Source organism: Carcharhinus amblyrhynchos, chromosome 22, assembly GCF_965287045.1.
Source record: "Carcharhinus amblyrhynchos chromosome 22, sCarAmb.v2.hapA, whole genome shotgun sequence".
Taxonomy (NCBI): Eukaryota; Metazoa; Chordata; class Chondrichthyes; order Carcharhiniformes; family Carcharhinidae; genus Carcharhinus; species Carcharhinus amblyrhynchos.
Window position 1 is genome coordinate 27,033,195 of NC_137345.1, and position 18,958 is coordinate 27,052,152.

Consider the following 18,958-nt stretch of genomic DNA (forward strand, 5'->3'; position numbering starts at 1 on the left):
AGTACTCGGCAAAAAAAAGTCCATTAATCATGTTACAAAAATGTCTATTTTTTAAAAACTTTCTTGGTTGTTAATTGGATGTTATGAGCTAAATATTTCCCTTTTTGGGGTGAAGTGAGGCTCCAGGAGAAATAACCAAATAAAGCAATTGATCATAATTGATTATTTTCTGACTTATTTTGTTTCCTTTTGGTCCTTCAATGATTTCAGGTGGGATTAATTTCTTCAGTGGTTCATTATTAATTTCTACACACCAGCTCGGTAATCAGAGTGGCAAATTGAGGTAGAATGACATTCTAATCATTCAATAAGGAATCTTTACAGCAAAATGACTGGAGGGTACAGTGGCACACTGGTTAGCACTGATGCCTCACAGCACTAGGGACCTTGGTTCAATTCCTAGCTTGGATCATTGTCTGACCCGCATTGTCTGAGTGGAGTCCACAAGTTTTTCCTGTGTCTGTGTGGGTTTCCTGCGGTTTCCTTCCACAATTGGAAAGACATGCTGGTTAGGTGCGTTGGTCATGCTAAATTCTCCCTCAGTGTACCCGAACAGGCACCAGAATGTGGCGACTAAGGGATTTTCGCAGTGAATTCATTGCAGTGTTAACGTAAGCCTACTTGTGACACTAATAAATAAACTTTAATTAATATAGGTGGTCAGCACCTGCGACTGATGGGTGCTGTAAGGGCTGGAGGCATCATCAACCACCAAAATGGAATTTTAATTTAGTTTTGATAAGTTTCTGTTGAAGTTTTTGCCTTTAGTTCCAGTGCTCTTTAAGGAGCTGTCAATTTGTTTGCTCAGAAGTGGTCTTTTTTGAGATAGCAGTGGTCAGACTGGATGAGATAGTCTCTTGGGAGTACCCAAAAGATTAAATGAAGGAGAAAGTAAAGGAATCAAAGGAATAGAATGGGCAAGAGGCTTTGAAGTGGAAAAGCAGCCATGATCTTACTGAATAATGGAGCAAGCTCAATAGACTATATGGCTTACTCCTGTTCCTAGTTTTATGAGCGTAGAAGCTCATTGAAGAACCTACTAAACACAAAATGTACATATCCTCCAATTTCAATTTTACTGTCGGTTCAAACAGTTCACCACTTATGGAAATGGTTGAAATAATATGTGGGCTACGTACTGCCACTTTGTTATATGGGGCAGGGGAGGGTTGGGGGGAGGCAAGGAAATCAGTCAAGGGTTGACATCGATCACTTTCTCCAAATGGAAATGCCGCCAACAACGCATCTGGGCCGTCATGCTTTGTATTTTGAGTTTGCCCAATGTGGTTTTATGAAATTAGATTCTGCCAAATGGAGGGAACATTAAAAACATATTGTAGTTTGAACTTAATTCTTTAGTTACAGCATGATGATGCTTACCTTATATTGCTAGGATTGCAAGTTTGAGATCAAGTGTCAGCTGGCACCAGACACACAAATAGAGCGATGAGATGTTTTGTCAGCTGTTGGCCTAGTTGAATAAGCCTTGTAATCATCTTCTATCCTCCCACATGAGACGGCGTTCATATGAGAAAATGCTGTCTGAATGCTGACTACCAATCCCTCAACATTTGCAGGAATATGAAAGAGATGTATGCAATGTTAAAAGAAAAAAAACTATATTTGTCCTTTATGAAGCTAAAGAGACGGTTCAAAGCTTCAAAATTATGTATATATAAATATAGAGAATTATGGAGCATGTAAATATGTGATACTTATATTTATTTCTGATGCTACTTCACCATACAATTCTTTTTCACATTTCATATGCTGCATCATATTTAAAAAATACAGTGATCATGCCATGAACATGTAAGGCATGTTTAAAATCAATAGCATTTTTGCATAAATATTGAAAAAATGAAAACATGGACTTGTAACTTTTGAATTGGAAATATTCTATAGTTATATGGTAGTAAGAGGTATATACAATGAAAATACCAACAGACGGTTGACACTTTCACATTGAGTAGATTGTTCAGTTGTTTCAGGTTCTTGTTCTTATATATACAATGTGTATTTGCATTCCAATATGGATTGTCCTCTGGACAATATTGGACAAAGTTGGGTATTGTTCCCTTTTTATTACTGTAGAAATAATAAAGGCTAAAATCATTGGACTGAATTTGTTTTATTGAATATGGAATGATTTACTATCATTAGGATTTTTGTGAGTTTTTAAAATCTCAGAAGCTCCTATCGATGGAAGATAAATTTCCAGTACAAAATGCTGGGTGAATGACAAGAAGTAAGATTAATTCAAATTCAGTAATATTTTACTTGTTCTTGGACCATGAATGACAATGTCACAGGTACAATTATTAGTAGTGGGCTTTCTTGATGGGAATTGTTCTTTTAAAAAAATGATTGAATGCCTTCTATGATAACTTTAGAGTACATTCATTTAGGAACAGACTTTAACCCGTTCAAAACCCATTCACTTAGACAGAGTTAAATTCTGGCTAGAGTCAACCACATAGCTTAAAACTCAAGGCAGATAGGCCAGACCAGTAAAGGTAGCTGGTTTCCTTTCCCCAGAGATGTCAATAAACTAGTTGGGATTTAATCAATAATCATCAGTTTCCATGGTCATCTTTCTTCTGAAGCTTGCAAGTTATTAGATTTATTGAAATCAATTTTGCATCTTGTCAAAGTTGGATTTTAAACTTGGCCTTTGAGTGCAGATCCAGTAACATAGTGAAGTTCATCTTCTGCTTCAGATCATTTAAATGGTTAAAAAATACCAAAGCCTAAAATGTTTTTAAGTACGAATAATGGCAGTTGTCCATATATGAAAAGTTGTCATTTTGACATGACTCATTCTGTCTCTATGCTGGGGAAACCTGATTAGATGATACTGAAGAAACCTCTGTCTTGCTTTGTGATACTAAAGAAGAGTCTTCATCTCCAAGTGGATTCTTCCCGCAGCACAAAGTGGTAAGCATACAATTCCGGAACTAGAAACAAAATAAATTGGTTTGTTTATCTGGATATCTAAATTTCTGTAATAAATTAATTTTAATTGAATAAACTTTAAATGTAAATTAACTACATTTATGAAGCAAATTAACAGTGAAAAGGACAAGCTCAAGAGCAATACAACAGGGAACCTGTGACAAAGCTGAATTTTTCTGATCTTGTGCAGTGCAGTAGGAGGCCAGAGGAGGGGCAAAATTGGATGCATTTCCCAATCCAAGTACTCAGGACTGATATGGGATGAATGCGGCAGAAACTAATGGCCAGCAGTGTCAGGTAACCAGTTATGAAATTTAAATATTGAGTCAATTGACTGTGGTTTATACCCAGTAGTGGCTGGGCATCCTTCTACAGCTGAAACCCAGAACCCTGAACCTGGGACTGAACTAGAAATGGCCTACTGGCACCAGTCTGGATAGGTATGGGCCACTGTACCTCTTCTCCATTATCCCAGCATGGACTCTCAGGGATTTGATGGCCACAGTCATGGCTGTACGTCATTCTTTTGAGGGTTCCTCAGGTGTAGTCATGAGGAATTTTTAACGTTTTACCATCAGAGAGAGCCTTCGTTTTGAAGTCTCCTGCCTCCTTCAGCGACACCTGTCTCTCCTGGTGGAACTTCCAGCCAGACATCATAGTGAGCCGTCTGATTGGGCTTCACACTTCATTGGTCTGCCCTTAATTGGACAGAGGTCCCAGAGACAGCCACCTCTGGGAAGATCATGAACGATGTCCTGCTATGGTCACTTTTGGGTTCCTGACCTGGAGTTAAGCTTAACATCTGGGTCCCAATGATCTCAACAAAATCCAGCCCAGTGAGTCAGCAAATGGCATGGGAGAAAATAGTTCACACAGTACAGGAGAGGCAGCAGGGGCAAGTTTAAAAGCAAGCATTTAATTTAACCTTCTTGTAACTTAAAGAAGATTAATTCAAAAGCTAAAAGAAAATTAACTTAATTAAATAAAAGTACTGATGGCATTGCAGATGGTGTGGAGAGAGTGTAACGTGAGAGTTCGTGGAGAACTTGGTGATCCCAGATATCCAGATTTGTAGTAACTGTGCACCTTGAGAAATGTCAACTCAACACCCCTGCCCCCAACTCTCCCCTACCCACCTCTCCAACCTTCAGACTAGATTAGGTACAAGTCTGGGAGGTAGTCTAAAACAAAAGGGTGTGACTGTGATTAGGTAGGTAAGGGACCCCTTTACAAGATTAAAGAAGCCATGATCTTTGCCCTCAATCAAACAGTGACAAGGTTCTTGCTGCTTGTTTAGATGAGAGCAAATTGAGCAGGTTGGATGAGCGATCTGTCCATGGCACTATGACAGGAGGTTTGAATGGAAAATTGGGCAAAAATTTCAATTTAGAAAACTAACACAATTTTGAGTATTACTTGCATCTGAATTGCCACGAGCACCCAAAGCATCAACTCTCCTCTGAAAAGTATTATTATTTCTAGATTTGTTTCTTCAAGTTTTGTTTTTGCACGTGGTACCCATCTAAGTTATATTGCACTCCAGTTGCTTGCCTTAGATTGAGCTATCTGTAAAATGCAGATTATATGCACATATGCATGTATATATGTACATATTAACATGCACATTTATCTGTGTAATATGCAAATGCCTGATGACAATTCTGTCAAACACAAAACAATGTTTAGATTTCCAATGTATTGTGTTGGCAACTAAAATGTTTCACTGTTTGCCAAAGCTCCTGTCTATAGTCAAGGCAAATATGTTTTAAACCATCTCCTGTAAGGTCTAATGGATAATGCCAACGGAATGCTAAGACAACCATTAAGAAAGAGGATCATATAATACTTGAGTTATTTTTCCTCCCATTAAATAATGCTGATGCTCCATTCTTGTATGTAAACAGGTTAAAAATTCTACCTGCTTGTTCATTAACACATAGATTATTGGATTATATATTGTTGAACTTTTGGCGAAGAATGCAGGAATTGTCATGAGCGTAGCGGAAAAATCTGCTCCTTGATTTGTGAAGATCCAAAATGCAGCAATGGCATATGGTAACCAAGCAGTCATAAAACCAATGACCATTAAAACTACCATGCGGGTGACTTCCTTTTCAGCCTTCTGTGTACTGGCAGACTCCTGTTGCTGAGCTGCAGCCTACAAGAAAACATAGATTTAGAAGGGAACTTAGGGGAAACTGGTCTTGGCAGGGTTAAATAACTAAGCTTTGGTTGGAACAGTCATTTAAACTATTGAACTGCTCACATTTTTAGACTAATATCTGCAAAAGAATGAATAGTCATGAGTATCTGTTGTTGCAAACCAAAGAAGGAACTTCGAGATATGAAACTAGCTACCTTGTTATTCGTTCCCTAGCTGTGGTATTGTGTACTAAAAACAAAACTTATTTGTCAAATTATAATTCCTTTTAATAATTTTCAATATTAAGCTTTACCAAAATGCATTTTACTATCAAGCTCTCTTGAACCACAGTTACATTTAAACCTTTATTATAATTAATAATGTAAATGATATTTATTTTAGAATTTAGCTGGAATTGTTATTTTCAAGGTCTAAAGAATGAGCGATTCTAAATGGAGGGAGACAGCAGTTGAGTGAAATGCAGAGGGATCTAGATGTTCTAGTGCATGAATCACAAAAAGCTAGCAGGCAGATGCAACAAGTGGTTAAGAAGGCAAATGGCATTTTGGCCTTTATTGCAGAGGGGTTGGAGTTTAAAAATTGGAAGGTTTTTTGGTAATTGTACTGGGTGTTGGTGAGGCCTCACCTGGAATACTGCATAGAGTTTTCATCCCCTAACCTAAAAAAGAATTGGAAGCAGTCGAAAGAAGATTCACCAGGCTAATCCCTGAGATGAGAGAATTGTTCCATCAAAAGAGGTGAAATAGTCTGGGTCTATAGTTGGAGTTTAGAAGAGTAAGGGGTGACCTTATTCAAATAAAGAAGATTCTGAGGGGGCTTGACAGGATCGGCGATGAGATGTTTTTACTAGTGGGAGTTTTGAACAAGGAGATATAGCTACAAAATGAAGAGTCGTTCATTTAAAACTGAGATGTGTAGAAATTACTTCTTGCAGAGAGTGGTGAATCTCTGGAATTCTCTGCTCCAAAGGGTAATGGAGGCTGGACCATTAGAAATATTTAAAGTGGAGGTGGATAAATATTCGATAGATCGAGGAATGGAGGCTTATGGGGAAATGGTACAGAAAACGAGTTGAGGCCAATATAGATCAGCCATGATCATATTGAATGGTGGGGCAGGCTTGAAGGGCCTGGTAGCCGACTCCTGATTCTATTTTTTGTGTTCAATTAACCACAGAAACAAAGGAAGTTTATACCAAGTCTTAAAACAGAGACAAGGGGTCATGAGAAATTATCTGGGTCTGGACATGTATGTTTTGGTAAAATGATAATGTATTGAAGAAAACATGGTTGGATTAATTTTCTACAGTTTTCTATATTTTGAAGAATAATTCAGGAGACTTAAGCCTTTGATAAATGGTTTAACCGGTAAATCGATGTGAAATCAGACACAAGTCGGAATTCTCCCATCCAGCCCACCATTCAAATTTTAGTGGGCAGGTTGCGGAGAATGTAAAACTGCATTGACATTCGGGCGGGAAATACTGGCTTTTAGACCAGTGTGGCTGGAGAATTCCGCCCACAATTTCCAGCTCAGGATAAATGGGCTCATATGTTTCTAGACTGAGCCCATGTAAGCTGTTGCTTAAATATTATACTGTGTCGATTCTTGCTTCCACCTGAATTACCATCATTATATGTTGTCTATGTTGAACAATTGGATTGACAGCCCAAAAGGAACTGCAAACCAGAACAAATCTATGTTCCAGATTATTGAATTTTGCAATACATTATATTGAAATATGCAGCATGAAGCTATATATGGAGAGAACATGGAGAGATGGTATAAAATGAAGGATAAAATTCCAAAGATAATTTTGAAGCAGAGGGTCCAAGGTGCAAATATGAATAAGTTATTGAAGGTGGTAGGACAGGTTGAGAGCATATGTCTTAAAATATACAGTATCCTAGGCTTAACAGTGCAGCAGCTTCAATAGACTAATGGATATTTATTCTCTCTGTTAATGATGTAAAATAAAGCTTGGCTGAGAGCCCGTACATCTATTAGTCTATTGAAACAGCTGCAGCAAGGGAAAATATTGCTTCATTGACAGCTTTGTGTCATGGATCTAGTTTGCTAAATGTACAATGTTCATTTGCATAACATAATGGTGTCAAGGGCATGCAACTTTGCTCTTGATACTTTAAAAATCTGGATGATTCACACTTATAGGGCTATAGTTTAAGCAGATTTTAAAAGTATAGTTACGAATGAATGACTTTTTGAATGCTTTTTCATACATTCCATTGTTACTGTAGAGTTCATTGGTTCTGTACAGAGTGTACGGACATGATTGTCACTCCATAGATTGGCATGGGAAAGTATGAGGGATCATTAAGGGAATGGAGGCATAATCTATATGAGGGGCCATTGGGATGAGTGAAAGGATATAGAGTGGCGTGGGTATGACCTTTTGAACTTACCTTCCAACATGTTCATCCATACTGCAGTTTGTGACAACTCAGATGGGCCACGAACCACGAGACCTTGAAAAACTGTCCTGACTCCATGAAATTTGTAGTAATCAGGAAGATGCTTATCACAATGGAACCAGCTAGGTCAAGAATGCAATGTGCAAGCTCATGATCTGCACAAGTCTGCAGCCTTAATCTGCACTGACAAGAATTGGGGGCACCGGGAATGGGTCTTGTCACCATTTTTAAAGGTCCTTACCTTCCGAACTCCATGAAAATCCAGCTCATAAAGTTCAAAAGCAAGGAGGTTATGTTAACCTTTTAGAAGACACTGATTTGGCCTCAACTGAAGTATTGCTTCCTGTTCTGTTCTGGGCATCACACTTTAAGAATGACATGAAGGCGTGAGAGAATGTGAAGAACAGATCAATGCGAATTGTTCCAGGGTGAGGAACATGAGTTACATAGACAGAGTAGAGATATTGGGACTGCATTCCTTGGTGAAGGTTGACCAGAGATTTGATAGAGGTATTCAAAATAATGGGAGGTCTGAACAGAGTAGATAAGGAAACATTTTTCCCACTGATGGAAGGATCAAGAACAAGTAGGCACAGGTGGAAGGTAATTGCCAAAAGAAGGAATAGAGAAACTTGTTCACGTAGCAAGTGGTTAAGAAACGGAATGCACTGCCTGATGATTGTACTGGAGGCACGTTCACTTGAAACATTCAAAAGGAAATTAATTATCTTAAAAGGAAGAATGTGTAGTCAATGAGGAAAAGGCCTGAGGAGGCACTGAACTGCTCACTCAGAGAACCGATGCTGAATGGCCTCCTTCGGTGCTGTAACAATTCTGTGATTCTGTGACCAATGCTCTCAAATACTTAAATACTTGTCACTGGTATTTTGTTTCTTTACCTAGATTCACTTCAAATATTCACTTTTTACATTTATTCTTGAGCATCCCTGGTTAGGGCAGCAATTTTTGCCCTTCAGTACTTGCCCTTGAGAGAAAGAGTGGTGATACACTGCCTTCTTGAATTGCTGCTGCCTATATTGTGTGGGTATACCTACAGTGCTGTTGGGAAGAATGTTTGGATATGCCCTGCACAGAAATGTATTGACCATTTTACTGATTTCAATAGATATGCCTGAGATTTTACTAATTTACATACATTATTAGGGAACTCAATAAATAAACTCAAGTAAATTTTGTAGTACATAAAAATGTTACACTTGCCTCTTTTACTTTACATATCAACCTTCCATACGAAAAGAATATGATGGCCACTGGAACCAGAAAATGACCAACAAACAGATAAATTACATAAGACTTATTGTTGTATTTTGGATTCATGGTGTAGTAATCTGGACCACATGAGCACTGATATCCTTCTGGTAAGTACCTGAAATAAAAAAGAATTAACAAGTATTCTTTAAAATCTATACCTCATTGAAGATACAGCAAATCTCTCACTACTTTCTAACTAAATACTTCCTAAGATCTATTGTAAGTTAGTATGGGGTCCATTTTCCTCTGCTTAAGATAATTGGGAAAAATGCAATGGGCAATATTTTCATCTAATATTACATTAGTTCCCTAGCTCTACACAAACAATGCAGAGTTTCAGGTACTCCAGCCAGCAACTGGCCCTAGTATTTTGTGGCAAGTTCATAAGACCTGTCACATTAATGTCCCTTCCTCCCTGATTGGAGATGAAAGTTCTGCAGGAAGCCAGCTAATATCCAACTTATTGTGATCCCTGAAAATTGTCCAAAGTGAAGGCAAATTATGGTGGAGTTTGAAACTCTAAAACATCGATTAGCACTGGAATTACAATAAATTGGAAAATTCTGGTCCTGATCAATATTCACAACTCGTCAATAAAATTACAAGTTTAGAAGTATCAGGGCCAGAGTTCTTCTAAAAAATTTGTCAAATTTGTGTGAAAACTGGATAATTCTCACTGACATTTTCAGTGGGAGTTCAGAGAAGAATCTCCCAAACTCTGTGCATACACTGCAAAAAACACTAGAATCATAGAAATCCTACAGTGCAGAAAGAGGCCATCTGGCCCATCAAGTCTGCATCAAGCACACCCCACCCAGGCTCTATCCCATATCCCTACACATTTACCCACTAATCCCTTTAACCTACACACCTCAGGACACTGAGGGGCAATTTTAGCATGGCCAATCAACCTAGCCCACACATCTTTGGACTGTGGGAGGAAACCGGAGCATCTGGAAGAAACCCATGTAGACACGAGGAGAATGTGCAAACTCCAGACAGACAGTGACCCAAGCCAGGAATCAAACCCCCAGGTCCCTGGAACTGTAAAGCAGCAATGCTAAATACTGTGCTACTGTGGGCAGTGCTGAGAGAATTCAGGCCCTGGCCTGCTAATTGTAGTTAAAAGATATTTGAATTGTCATTCAAATAATTTTGTACTCGCGTGTATATCATTATGAACTATGGGGTGGGGCCTATTCCCACTGGAGAGGCCGACTGCATAGCTCTGAGGGGGCCACAGTGCATGCATCAATCTGCCAGCACTGAGATTGAAGTATGCACAGTGGCCCTGGTCTGCCGGCCTCATGATCGCTGACCAGTTAAATCGCTGGCCAGCTCTGCTACCCCTGCAATGCCGGCCAACCCCCCACCCCCACAACAGCTTGATGACTGGCCCCCAACCATTCTCAGGCCCAGCCCCAACCCCAGGGCAGCACAGTACACAATGGTTAGCACTGCTGCTTCACAGCTCCAGGGACCTGGGTTTGATTCCCGGCTCGGGTCGCTGTCTGTGTGGAGTTTGCATATTTTCCTCGTGTCTGCGTGGGTTTCCTCCCACAGTCCAAAGATGTGCGGGTTAGGTTGATTGGCCATGCTGAAATTGCTCCTTAGTGTCCTGGAATGTTTAGGTTAGAGGGATTAGCGGGTTAGGATATTGGGGTACAGCCTGGGTGGGATTGTGGTTGGTGCAGACTTGATGGGCTGAAGGGCCTCTTTCTGCACTGTAGGGTTCTATGTGCCTGACCTCCAGCACCCTAACCCTCCCCCACCACTTCCCCAACCCCTCCCCACCCCCACAGTCCCAAAATCTCCAGCAGGCTGATTACCCTCCACCTCCCCAGCTGCCCCCAATTGGTGGCCTCCCTCCTTCCCCACTGATCTTCCACCTCCACCAATTGCCCATCAGGCCTGCCCCCCATTAAGCCCCACCCCTATAGGCAGCATCCCCTTGGCACTGCCCATGCCTGATGGGCTGTCAAGGTGCCCTTTGGGCAGTGGTACTTTGTCACTTGGGCAGTGCCAGGGCATTGCTGAGGTGCCAATGCCCAGTGAGCACTGGGGGTCCCCAATTGCCCCCCCTTCACTCCAACACAGTCAGGCTGCTAGTTCCCCACAAGTGGGGGGGCTACTGTGATTCCTGCTGGAGTGAACCCCTTGGCAGAGGTGGGGAGATGCTAGTGGGCCAAGAGAATTCAGTCCCTGACCCGCTAATTGTAGCTAAAAGATATTTGAATTGTCATTCAAATAATTTTGGTACCTCCATGCCAATTCCTGGCATGGAGTTGATGCCGCCAGAAATCCAGCGCTGGGAGACGTTATCACAGCAAGAACGCATGTGCAAAACCCACGCATCACCTGCCATGAGATTCTCTCAGCCCTCTGCTAAAAAGTTACGTAGCAGGATGGAAGAATCCACCCCACGCTTCCCCCCCACTCCCCCAGATTTCTTGTCGTCAGCTTGTGAGAACCTAACCAAAAGGAATTGCAGCACAGCTTCTAATAAAAAGTTTATTTTGTTGCTGTCACAAACAGGCTTACATTAACACTGCAATTAAGTTACTGTGAAAATTCACGAATCACCACACTCTGGCACCTGTTTGGGTGAGGGAGAATTTAGCATGGTCAATCCACCTAACCAGCATGTCTTTCATACTGTGGGAGGAAACTGGAGCACCCAGAGGAAACCCACTCAGACACAGCGAGAACATGCAGACTTTGCATCAGTTATAGGATCAGCATTGGGCCTCTAGCAAGGTGTTAAAAATCTTTGACCCAGAAGCAGTACTGTAAGGAAAATTTATAATTTCTTTAAAATGCTGGTGGAATCAGTAATAATTTTAAGAATATCTGGAAAGAAATTTCAATAATTTGCATCAGTTGTCACGGGATCAACTCTATCTTACTTGGATAATACGAAATACTGATTCAAGGTGAATCTTGACCCAGTACTATGATAACCCCCAAACTTGCATGGGGAATCATTGATTGACCTCCCTGTAGGACTCATTGAATACAAGCTCCCTGGGGATTGGTAATTAACTCACTAGGTGAAGCTCCTGTCCCAGGGCACTGTGTAAAGTAGGTCCCTGATTGGGACCATTATTGTATTGTCCCAGTTGGGACCTGTATGTTCACCACAAGCCTGTGGTTTTGCTTTATTTTGTGCAATAAAACATAGTTCCTTTACAACTGATTCCTGAAATTATTGTAAGTATCAATAAGAAGGAAGTTAAGATACAGATGTTATGTGGCCAGAAACAAGAGAGACTTGCAGACACGAGGGAGAGCTATAAGCAGAGGAGCTGGAGAGTGAAGGCCATCAGCACACAGATGCAGACACAATGAGAAAACAGAAAGAGAAGCAAGAAAAATGCAGAGAATTTTTGTGAGGAAGAATGGTCAGCTTTATGTTTCACGAGGAAAGGAGACAGGAGCTCCTGGGAACAGTGTGTCAATTAGCTAAGAAGGTCCAAAGCCAGGAAAGCTTTATGAATACCTCAGAGATGCTAAAGAGCTGGGTATTTTCTCAGAAACATAAAACCATGAACAAGGTTTTAACTCGTAGGTTGGTTGAAAAGGTACTCTAGCAGTCTTTACCATGACTATAGTTGTGATCCAAGGGAGAGAGGTTTCATAGAAGTGTGCCTTGCTGATGATAATTGTGCCTGCGAAACTCAAAGAAAAAAGCTGTTGTCAGATAAGACTCCTGGCCTACACTGTGTGAATAAAGAACAGCATATTTGAAACTATGTAGTGCCACATTTTTGTGGGGCATGAAGAAGGCATTTGTGGCTGCATAAGACTTTGTTGTATGAACTATTTAAAATAAAATTTACCTCTTCATCTGAAGTAGAGTTTGCCTGTTAATTCATGTTGATTCAGATTTGTGTTAAAAGTTGCAAAAAGTGAAATCTTGTGGTAATTTCTCCTTTGGGGTCTCATTTAGGAAATTTAGTTATTTTCGTTTATAATTCCCTGATGGGGATTGTGACACAGGACATCAAACAACATGTGGTGTTAGTTAAACTTGTCCTTACACATTGGCTTGTTAAAATTTTTGCAAAATAATGAGATTATTACAGGGTGGCACAGTGGTTAGCGCTGCTGCCTCAAAGTGCCAGGGACCCGGGTTCAATTCCAACCTCGGGTGACTGTCTGTGCAGTGTTTGCATATTCTCCCTCCTCCGTTTCTGCGTGAGTTTCCTCCGGGTGCTCTGATTTCCTCCCACCATCTAGAGATGTGCATGTTAGATTGATTGGCCATGCTAAATTGCCCCTTAATGTCAGGGTAAATATGTGGGGTGGGCCTTTTAGATGTGCAGTTCAGTGGTTAGCACTGCTGCCTCACAGTGCCAGGGACCCAGGATCGATTCCTAGCCGGCTCACAGTCCGTGTGGAGTTTGCATGTTCTCTTTGTGTCTGCGTGAATTTCTTCCAGGTGCTCCGGTTTCCTCCCATGGTCCATGCTAAATTGATCCTTTGTGTCATGGGAACTAGCAGGGCAAATATGTGGGGTTATGGGGATAGATACTGGATGGGACTGTGGTTGGTGCAGACTCGATGGGCTGAATGCACTGTAGTATTCATTTGTTTCTATGTTTCTAAAGTGCGAGCTCATAATACCATATCAAAAGAAAGTGGGTATTTGGGACCTGAATGAATAGAGCAAGTAACTGTGTACCTCTGTAACTAATTAGATTCAGTGATTTTGAAAGTAACAGTACAATGATAGAGAAAGAAGTGTAAATTGGTGTATGAATTCAACCTCAAACGAGGTACAGAAAGAAAAATAAAGAGAGAGAAAAAACTTAAGCAATTAAAATCCAAAGGAACTAGACTCTGCAAGTTTAACAGTTGATTTTCAGTGCTAGAACAATTATTTGGTAATAATTAATACATAGGCTATGTTGTAATTATTAAAAGGAAGTAAATATTAACGGGATTCTTACACCAGAATGAGTGACCTAATTTTCTGTGGTGTTTAGTTTGTACTGTTGCACTGTTATTTTCAAAATCTCTGAATCTAATTAGATACACACAGTTACTTGCTCTATTCACTCAGGTCCCAGATGTCCACTTTCCTTTGATATGATGTTATCAGTTTGCACTTTCAGCAACTTGCTTTGCAAAACCTTTTAAAATCAAATGTGCAAAGAAAAGTTTGACAAATACCAGATGCTTTTCGATGTTCTGATACAATCCCCGAACTTGTGATTCAGTGTGTTTTTATGATGAACTAGCCTTTGACGTCGCATTCCCACTAAGCTAACATAATGCTAGTGCACCTCAATGTCACTTTGAGGTGCATCTGTCCCACACCTGAAGTTGCTATACTATTGGGCGTCACGGTGGCACAATGGTAAGCTTGTTGCCTCACAGCGCCAGGGACCTGGTTCGATTCCCTGTGTGAGTGACTGTGTAGCGTTTGCATGTTTTCCCCGTGTCGGTGTGGGTTCCCTCTGAGTGTTCCAGTTTCCTCCCACAGTCCGAAAGACGTGCTGGTTAGGTGCATAGACCAGGCTAGTTTCTCCTTCAATGTACACGCACAGGCGCCGGAGAGTAATGACTAGGGGATTTTCACTGTACTTTCAATGCTGTGTTAATGTAAGCCTACTTATGACAGTAATAAATAAAATTTAAACTTTAAAACTTGTGCGTGAGCATCATTAGCTTCACCCTATTGCAGTGAATCTTAATATACAACTTCCTAACTTAATATAGGTGCATCCGCACCACGAGTATAGGACTTCAACTTCATGATGGCTTCTTACTTCCGTTTGTACATTTACAGTGAATTTTCAGAATCAGGGCCTGGACCTCAAGTAAAACAGAATGAGGTTCCTTGAAGGAGTTAATTTTATTCTGCTTGGGGTTGACTTCCCACGGAGTGTAGTGTCAATCCAAGATTGGAAAGTGGGCTCAACTCTCTCCTAATATAGAATAATTGAAATCTACTTGCAACAATCAGAAAGGCAAGCAATGTAAACCTGTCCTTAGAACACAATATATCCTTAACATTGGAGGTGAACTTGTGAATGGATGTTAATTCCTAAACCTTGGTTACATGTGAAAATCTAAAAGAGTAGAACATTTGTTAGCTTGTTTTTAGATCACCTTCTTACCTGGACCAACCAAACAAAGGAGGACTGGCACAGGCAAACGCCAGGATCCAAGTGCTACCAATTCCAATAAAGGCATGAGTGGCTCCGAACCTGAAGTTCCCCATAGGTTTGCAGACCACAATGTACCGTTCTATAGCTAAGACCACCAGGGACCAAAGAGCGACTTCGCCTGTAGAAAGACAGAAGTGTAAAATGGATGGGAGAACAGCTGGGGCAAAGATACTAGGAATTCCTCAGGGAGTTTCTCAAATTGAAAATAATTCCGCCAAGCACGATACCGTTAACTGTAAGAAAATCTAGGTTCAGTTCTCGTCTTGTATGGAAGTTGCATGTTCTCCCTGTATCTGTGTGGGTTTCCTTTGGGTCTCTGGTTTTCTCCCACATTGCAAAGATGTACAGGTTAGGTGGATTGGCTGTACTAAATTACCCCTTGGTGTCAGCAGGACTAGCAGGACAAATATGTGGGGTCACAGGGACATGGCCTGGGTGGGATTGCTGTCGGTGCAGACCTGATGGGCTGAATGGTCTCCTTCTGCACTGTAGGGATTCTATGATTTGTTAATAATTCATATTTTAAGGATATTGAGTAACTGAAGCACCGAAACCAGCTGAACCAGGCACTGGCTGCCCTGCTTGTGGGGGGTGGGGGGGAGGGGGGAGGATCTGCATGCAACACTGACCCCAGAAGGTGATACAGCCCAGCCAGTTTTGTCAACCATGCAGTTGGCAAGAGGAAATGGTCTCTCCGACCTATTGCTAGTCATGCTTGATTCCATATTAATTGTCATAACTATACCATTACAAGGGCAATAGACGGATGAAAACACCAGCATCTGGAGGTTCCCCTCCAAGCCACTCACCTTCCTGACTTCCAAATGTATTGGTTCCTTCACTGTCACTGGGGTCAAAATCCTAGAGGTCTCTCCCTAACAGTGCTGTGGGCATACCTACACAGTAAAAAGTCTGACAACACCAGGTTTTAGTCCAACCTATTTATTTGATAATATACTCGCAAGCTTTCGGGTTAGCCCCTTCGTCAGGTGGATGGAGAGTTCTGGCCTCAGACAGAGCATATAAAGCACAGACAGTTTAGAGATTACTGATTAGAATGCGAATCCTTACACCTAACCTGCTGTTCAAGACCTGAAGTGGCTGATAATGTGAGTGGAAGGAGCACGCTCTCAAGACAAACCGCAACATTGTCATCAAACCAGCAGACAAAGGAGGGGCCATCGTCATACTGAACAGAACGGATTACTGTAAAGAAGTGTACCGACAACTAAACAATGAGGAACACTACAGACAATTACCCACAGATCCGACCAAAGAACACACTCGTCAACTCAACAATCTGATCAAGACCTTTGATCCGGACCTTCAGAGCACCCTCCGTGCTCTCATTCCACGTACTCCCCGCATTGGAGATCTCTACTGCCTCCCAAAGATACACAAGGCAAACACACCTGGCCGTCCCATCGTATCGGGCAATGGAACTCTGTGTGAGAACCTCTCCGGCTACGTCGAGGGCATCCTGAAACCCATTGTACAAAGAACCCCCAGCTTTTGTCGCGACACTACGGACTTTCTACTGAAACTCAGCACACACGGAGCAGTTGAACCAGGGACACTCCTCGTCACAATGGATGTCTCAGCGCTCTACATCAACATCCCCCACAACGATGGCATTGCTGCGACTGCCTCAGTACTCAATGCTGACAACTGCCAGTTTCCAAATGCAATTTTACAACTCATCCGCTTTATCCTGGACCACAATGTCTTCACCTTCAACAACCAGTTTTTCATCCAGACACATGGAACAGCCATGGGGACCAAATTTGCACCTCAATATGCCAACATCTTTATGCACAGGTTCGAACAAGACTTCTTCACTGCACAGAATCTTCAACCGATGCTGTACACTAGATACATCGATGACATTTTCTTCCTTTGGCCTCATGGTGAACAATCACTGAAACAACTATATGATGATATCAACAAATTCCACCCCACCATCAGACTCACCATGGACTATTCCCCAGAATCAGTTGCATTCTTGGACACACGCATCTCCATTAAGGACGGTCACCTCAGCACCTCACTGTACCGCAAGCCCACAGACAATCTCACAATGCTCCACTTCTCCAGTTTCCACCCTAAACATGTTAAAGAAGCCATTCCCTATGGACAAGCCCTCCGTATACACAGGATTTGCTCAGATGAGGAGGATCGTGACAGACACCTCCAGACCCTGAAAGATGCCCTCATAAGAACAGGATATGGTGCTCGACTCATAGATCGGCAGTTCCGATGCGCCACAGCGAAAAACCGCACCGATCTCCTCAGAAGGCAAACACAGGACACAGCGGACAGAGTACCCTTCGTCGTCCAGTACTTCCCCGGAGCGGAGAAGCTACGACATCTTCTCCGGAGTCTTCAACATATCATTGATGAAGACGAACATCTCGCCAGGGCTATCCCCACACCCCCACTTCTTGCTTTCAGACAACCACACAACCTCAAACAGACCATTGTTCGCAGCAAACTACCCAGCCTTCAGGAGAACAGTGACCACAATACCACACAACCCTGCCACAGCAACCTCTGCAAGACATGCCGGATCATCGACATGGATACCATCATCACACGTGAGAATACCATCCACCAGGTACATGGTAAATACTCTTGCAACTCGGCCAACATTGTCTACCTGATACGTTGCAAGAAAGGATGTCCCGAAGCATGGTACATTGGGGAGACCATGCAGACGCTACGACAACGGATGAATGAACATCGCTCGACAGTCACCAGGCAAGACTGTTCCCTTCCTGTTGGCGAACACTTCAGTGGTCACGGGCATTCAGCCTCTGACCTTCGGGTAAGCATTCTCCAAGGCGGCCTTCACAACACACGACAGCGCAGAGTCGCTGAACAGAGACTGATAGCCAAGTTCTGCACACATGAGGACGGTCTCAACAGGGATCTTGGGTTCATGTCGCACTATCTGTAACCCCCGTGACTTGCCTGGGTTTGCTAAACCTCACTTACTGTACTGTCTGGAGACAATACACATCTCTTTAAACTGTGATCAGTGCTCCTTCCACTCACATTATCAGCCACTTCAGGTCTTGAACAGCAGGTTAGGTGTAAGGATTCGCATTCTAATCAGTAATCTCTAAACTGTCTGTGCTTTATATGCTCTGTCTGAGGCCAGAACTCTCCATTCACCTGACGAAGGGGCTAACCCGAAAGCATGCGAGTATATTATCAAATAAATAGGTTGGACTAAAACCTGGTGTTGTCAGACTTTTTACTGTGTTTACGCCAGTCCAACGCCGGCATACCCACATCAGGCATACCTACACCCCAGGGACTGCAGCAGTTCAAGAAGGCAGCTCACAACCACTTTCGCAAGGGCAATTAGGGATGGGCAATAAATGCTGGCACAGCTAGCGGCACCTGCATCTAACTGAATTTTTAAAGAATCTCATCCCAATTTTAGCCGCGTTGCACTCACCGCCTAGAGTGGCGAAGAAGCCCTCTACCGCACAGCCAGTGGGTCCAAATATGAAGTAGCCGTTCACGGCCGTGGTAAACGCGACCACAAATCCAAAGAGCATCATAAATAGACCGGCCACCGCCAGGTTCACTAGAATATAGTTGAGAGGCTGCCTTAGTTTCTTGTGCTTGTAAGTGACCACCAGAGTCAAAAGATTGATGGGCAACCCGACGAGCATCAGCAGAAATACATAAGCCGCAATGATGGAGAACTGCCAGGGTTCAGCCAAGTAATACTGAGGGTACTCAAAAGGACTGCGAACGACCCCAGTCTTGTTGGAAAACGGGATGTAAAAGTTTTCCCCTTCTGTGCCGTTCATCTTAAACAGAAATTACTAACAGAAAATGTATTCAACTGTAGAAATTCTCAGCCAGTGAGAAAGTTGACAGAGAAAAGCAACATTCACAACTGTTTCCACTAATTCACCACTTTATACGCTTGTTAAGTCGTGCCA

At 42.1% G+C, this 18,958-nt stretch overlaps 1 protein-coding gene across 1 annotated transcript; it reads right to left on the minus strand.

The window, feature by feature from the left end:
• Positions 1–1,705: 1,705 nt before the first annotated feature.
• LOC145357015 (green-sensitive opsin-like) lies at positions 1,706–18,902 on the minus strand. Its single transcript, XM_080210059.1, has 5 exons — positions 18,463–18,902; positions 14,949–15,117; positions 8,773–8,938; positions 4,874–5,113; positions 1,706–2,957 (listed from the first exon to the last, which is right to left on the minus strand). The coding sequence occupies exons 1-5, from the start codon at positions 18,821–18,823 to the stop codon at positions 2,829–2,831; spliced, it is 1,065 nt and encodes a 354-aa protein (XP_080066185.1). The 5' UTR covers positions 18,824–18,902; the 3' UTR covers positions 1,706–2,828.
• Between the last annotated feature and the right edge of the window lie 56 nt (positions 18,903–18,958).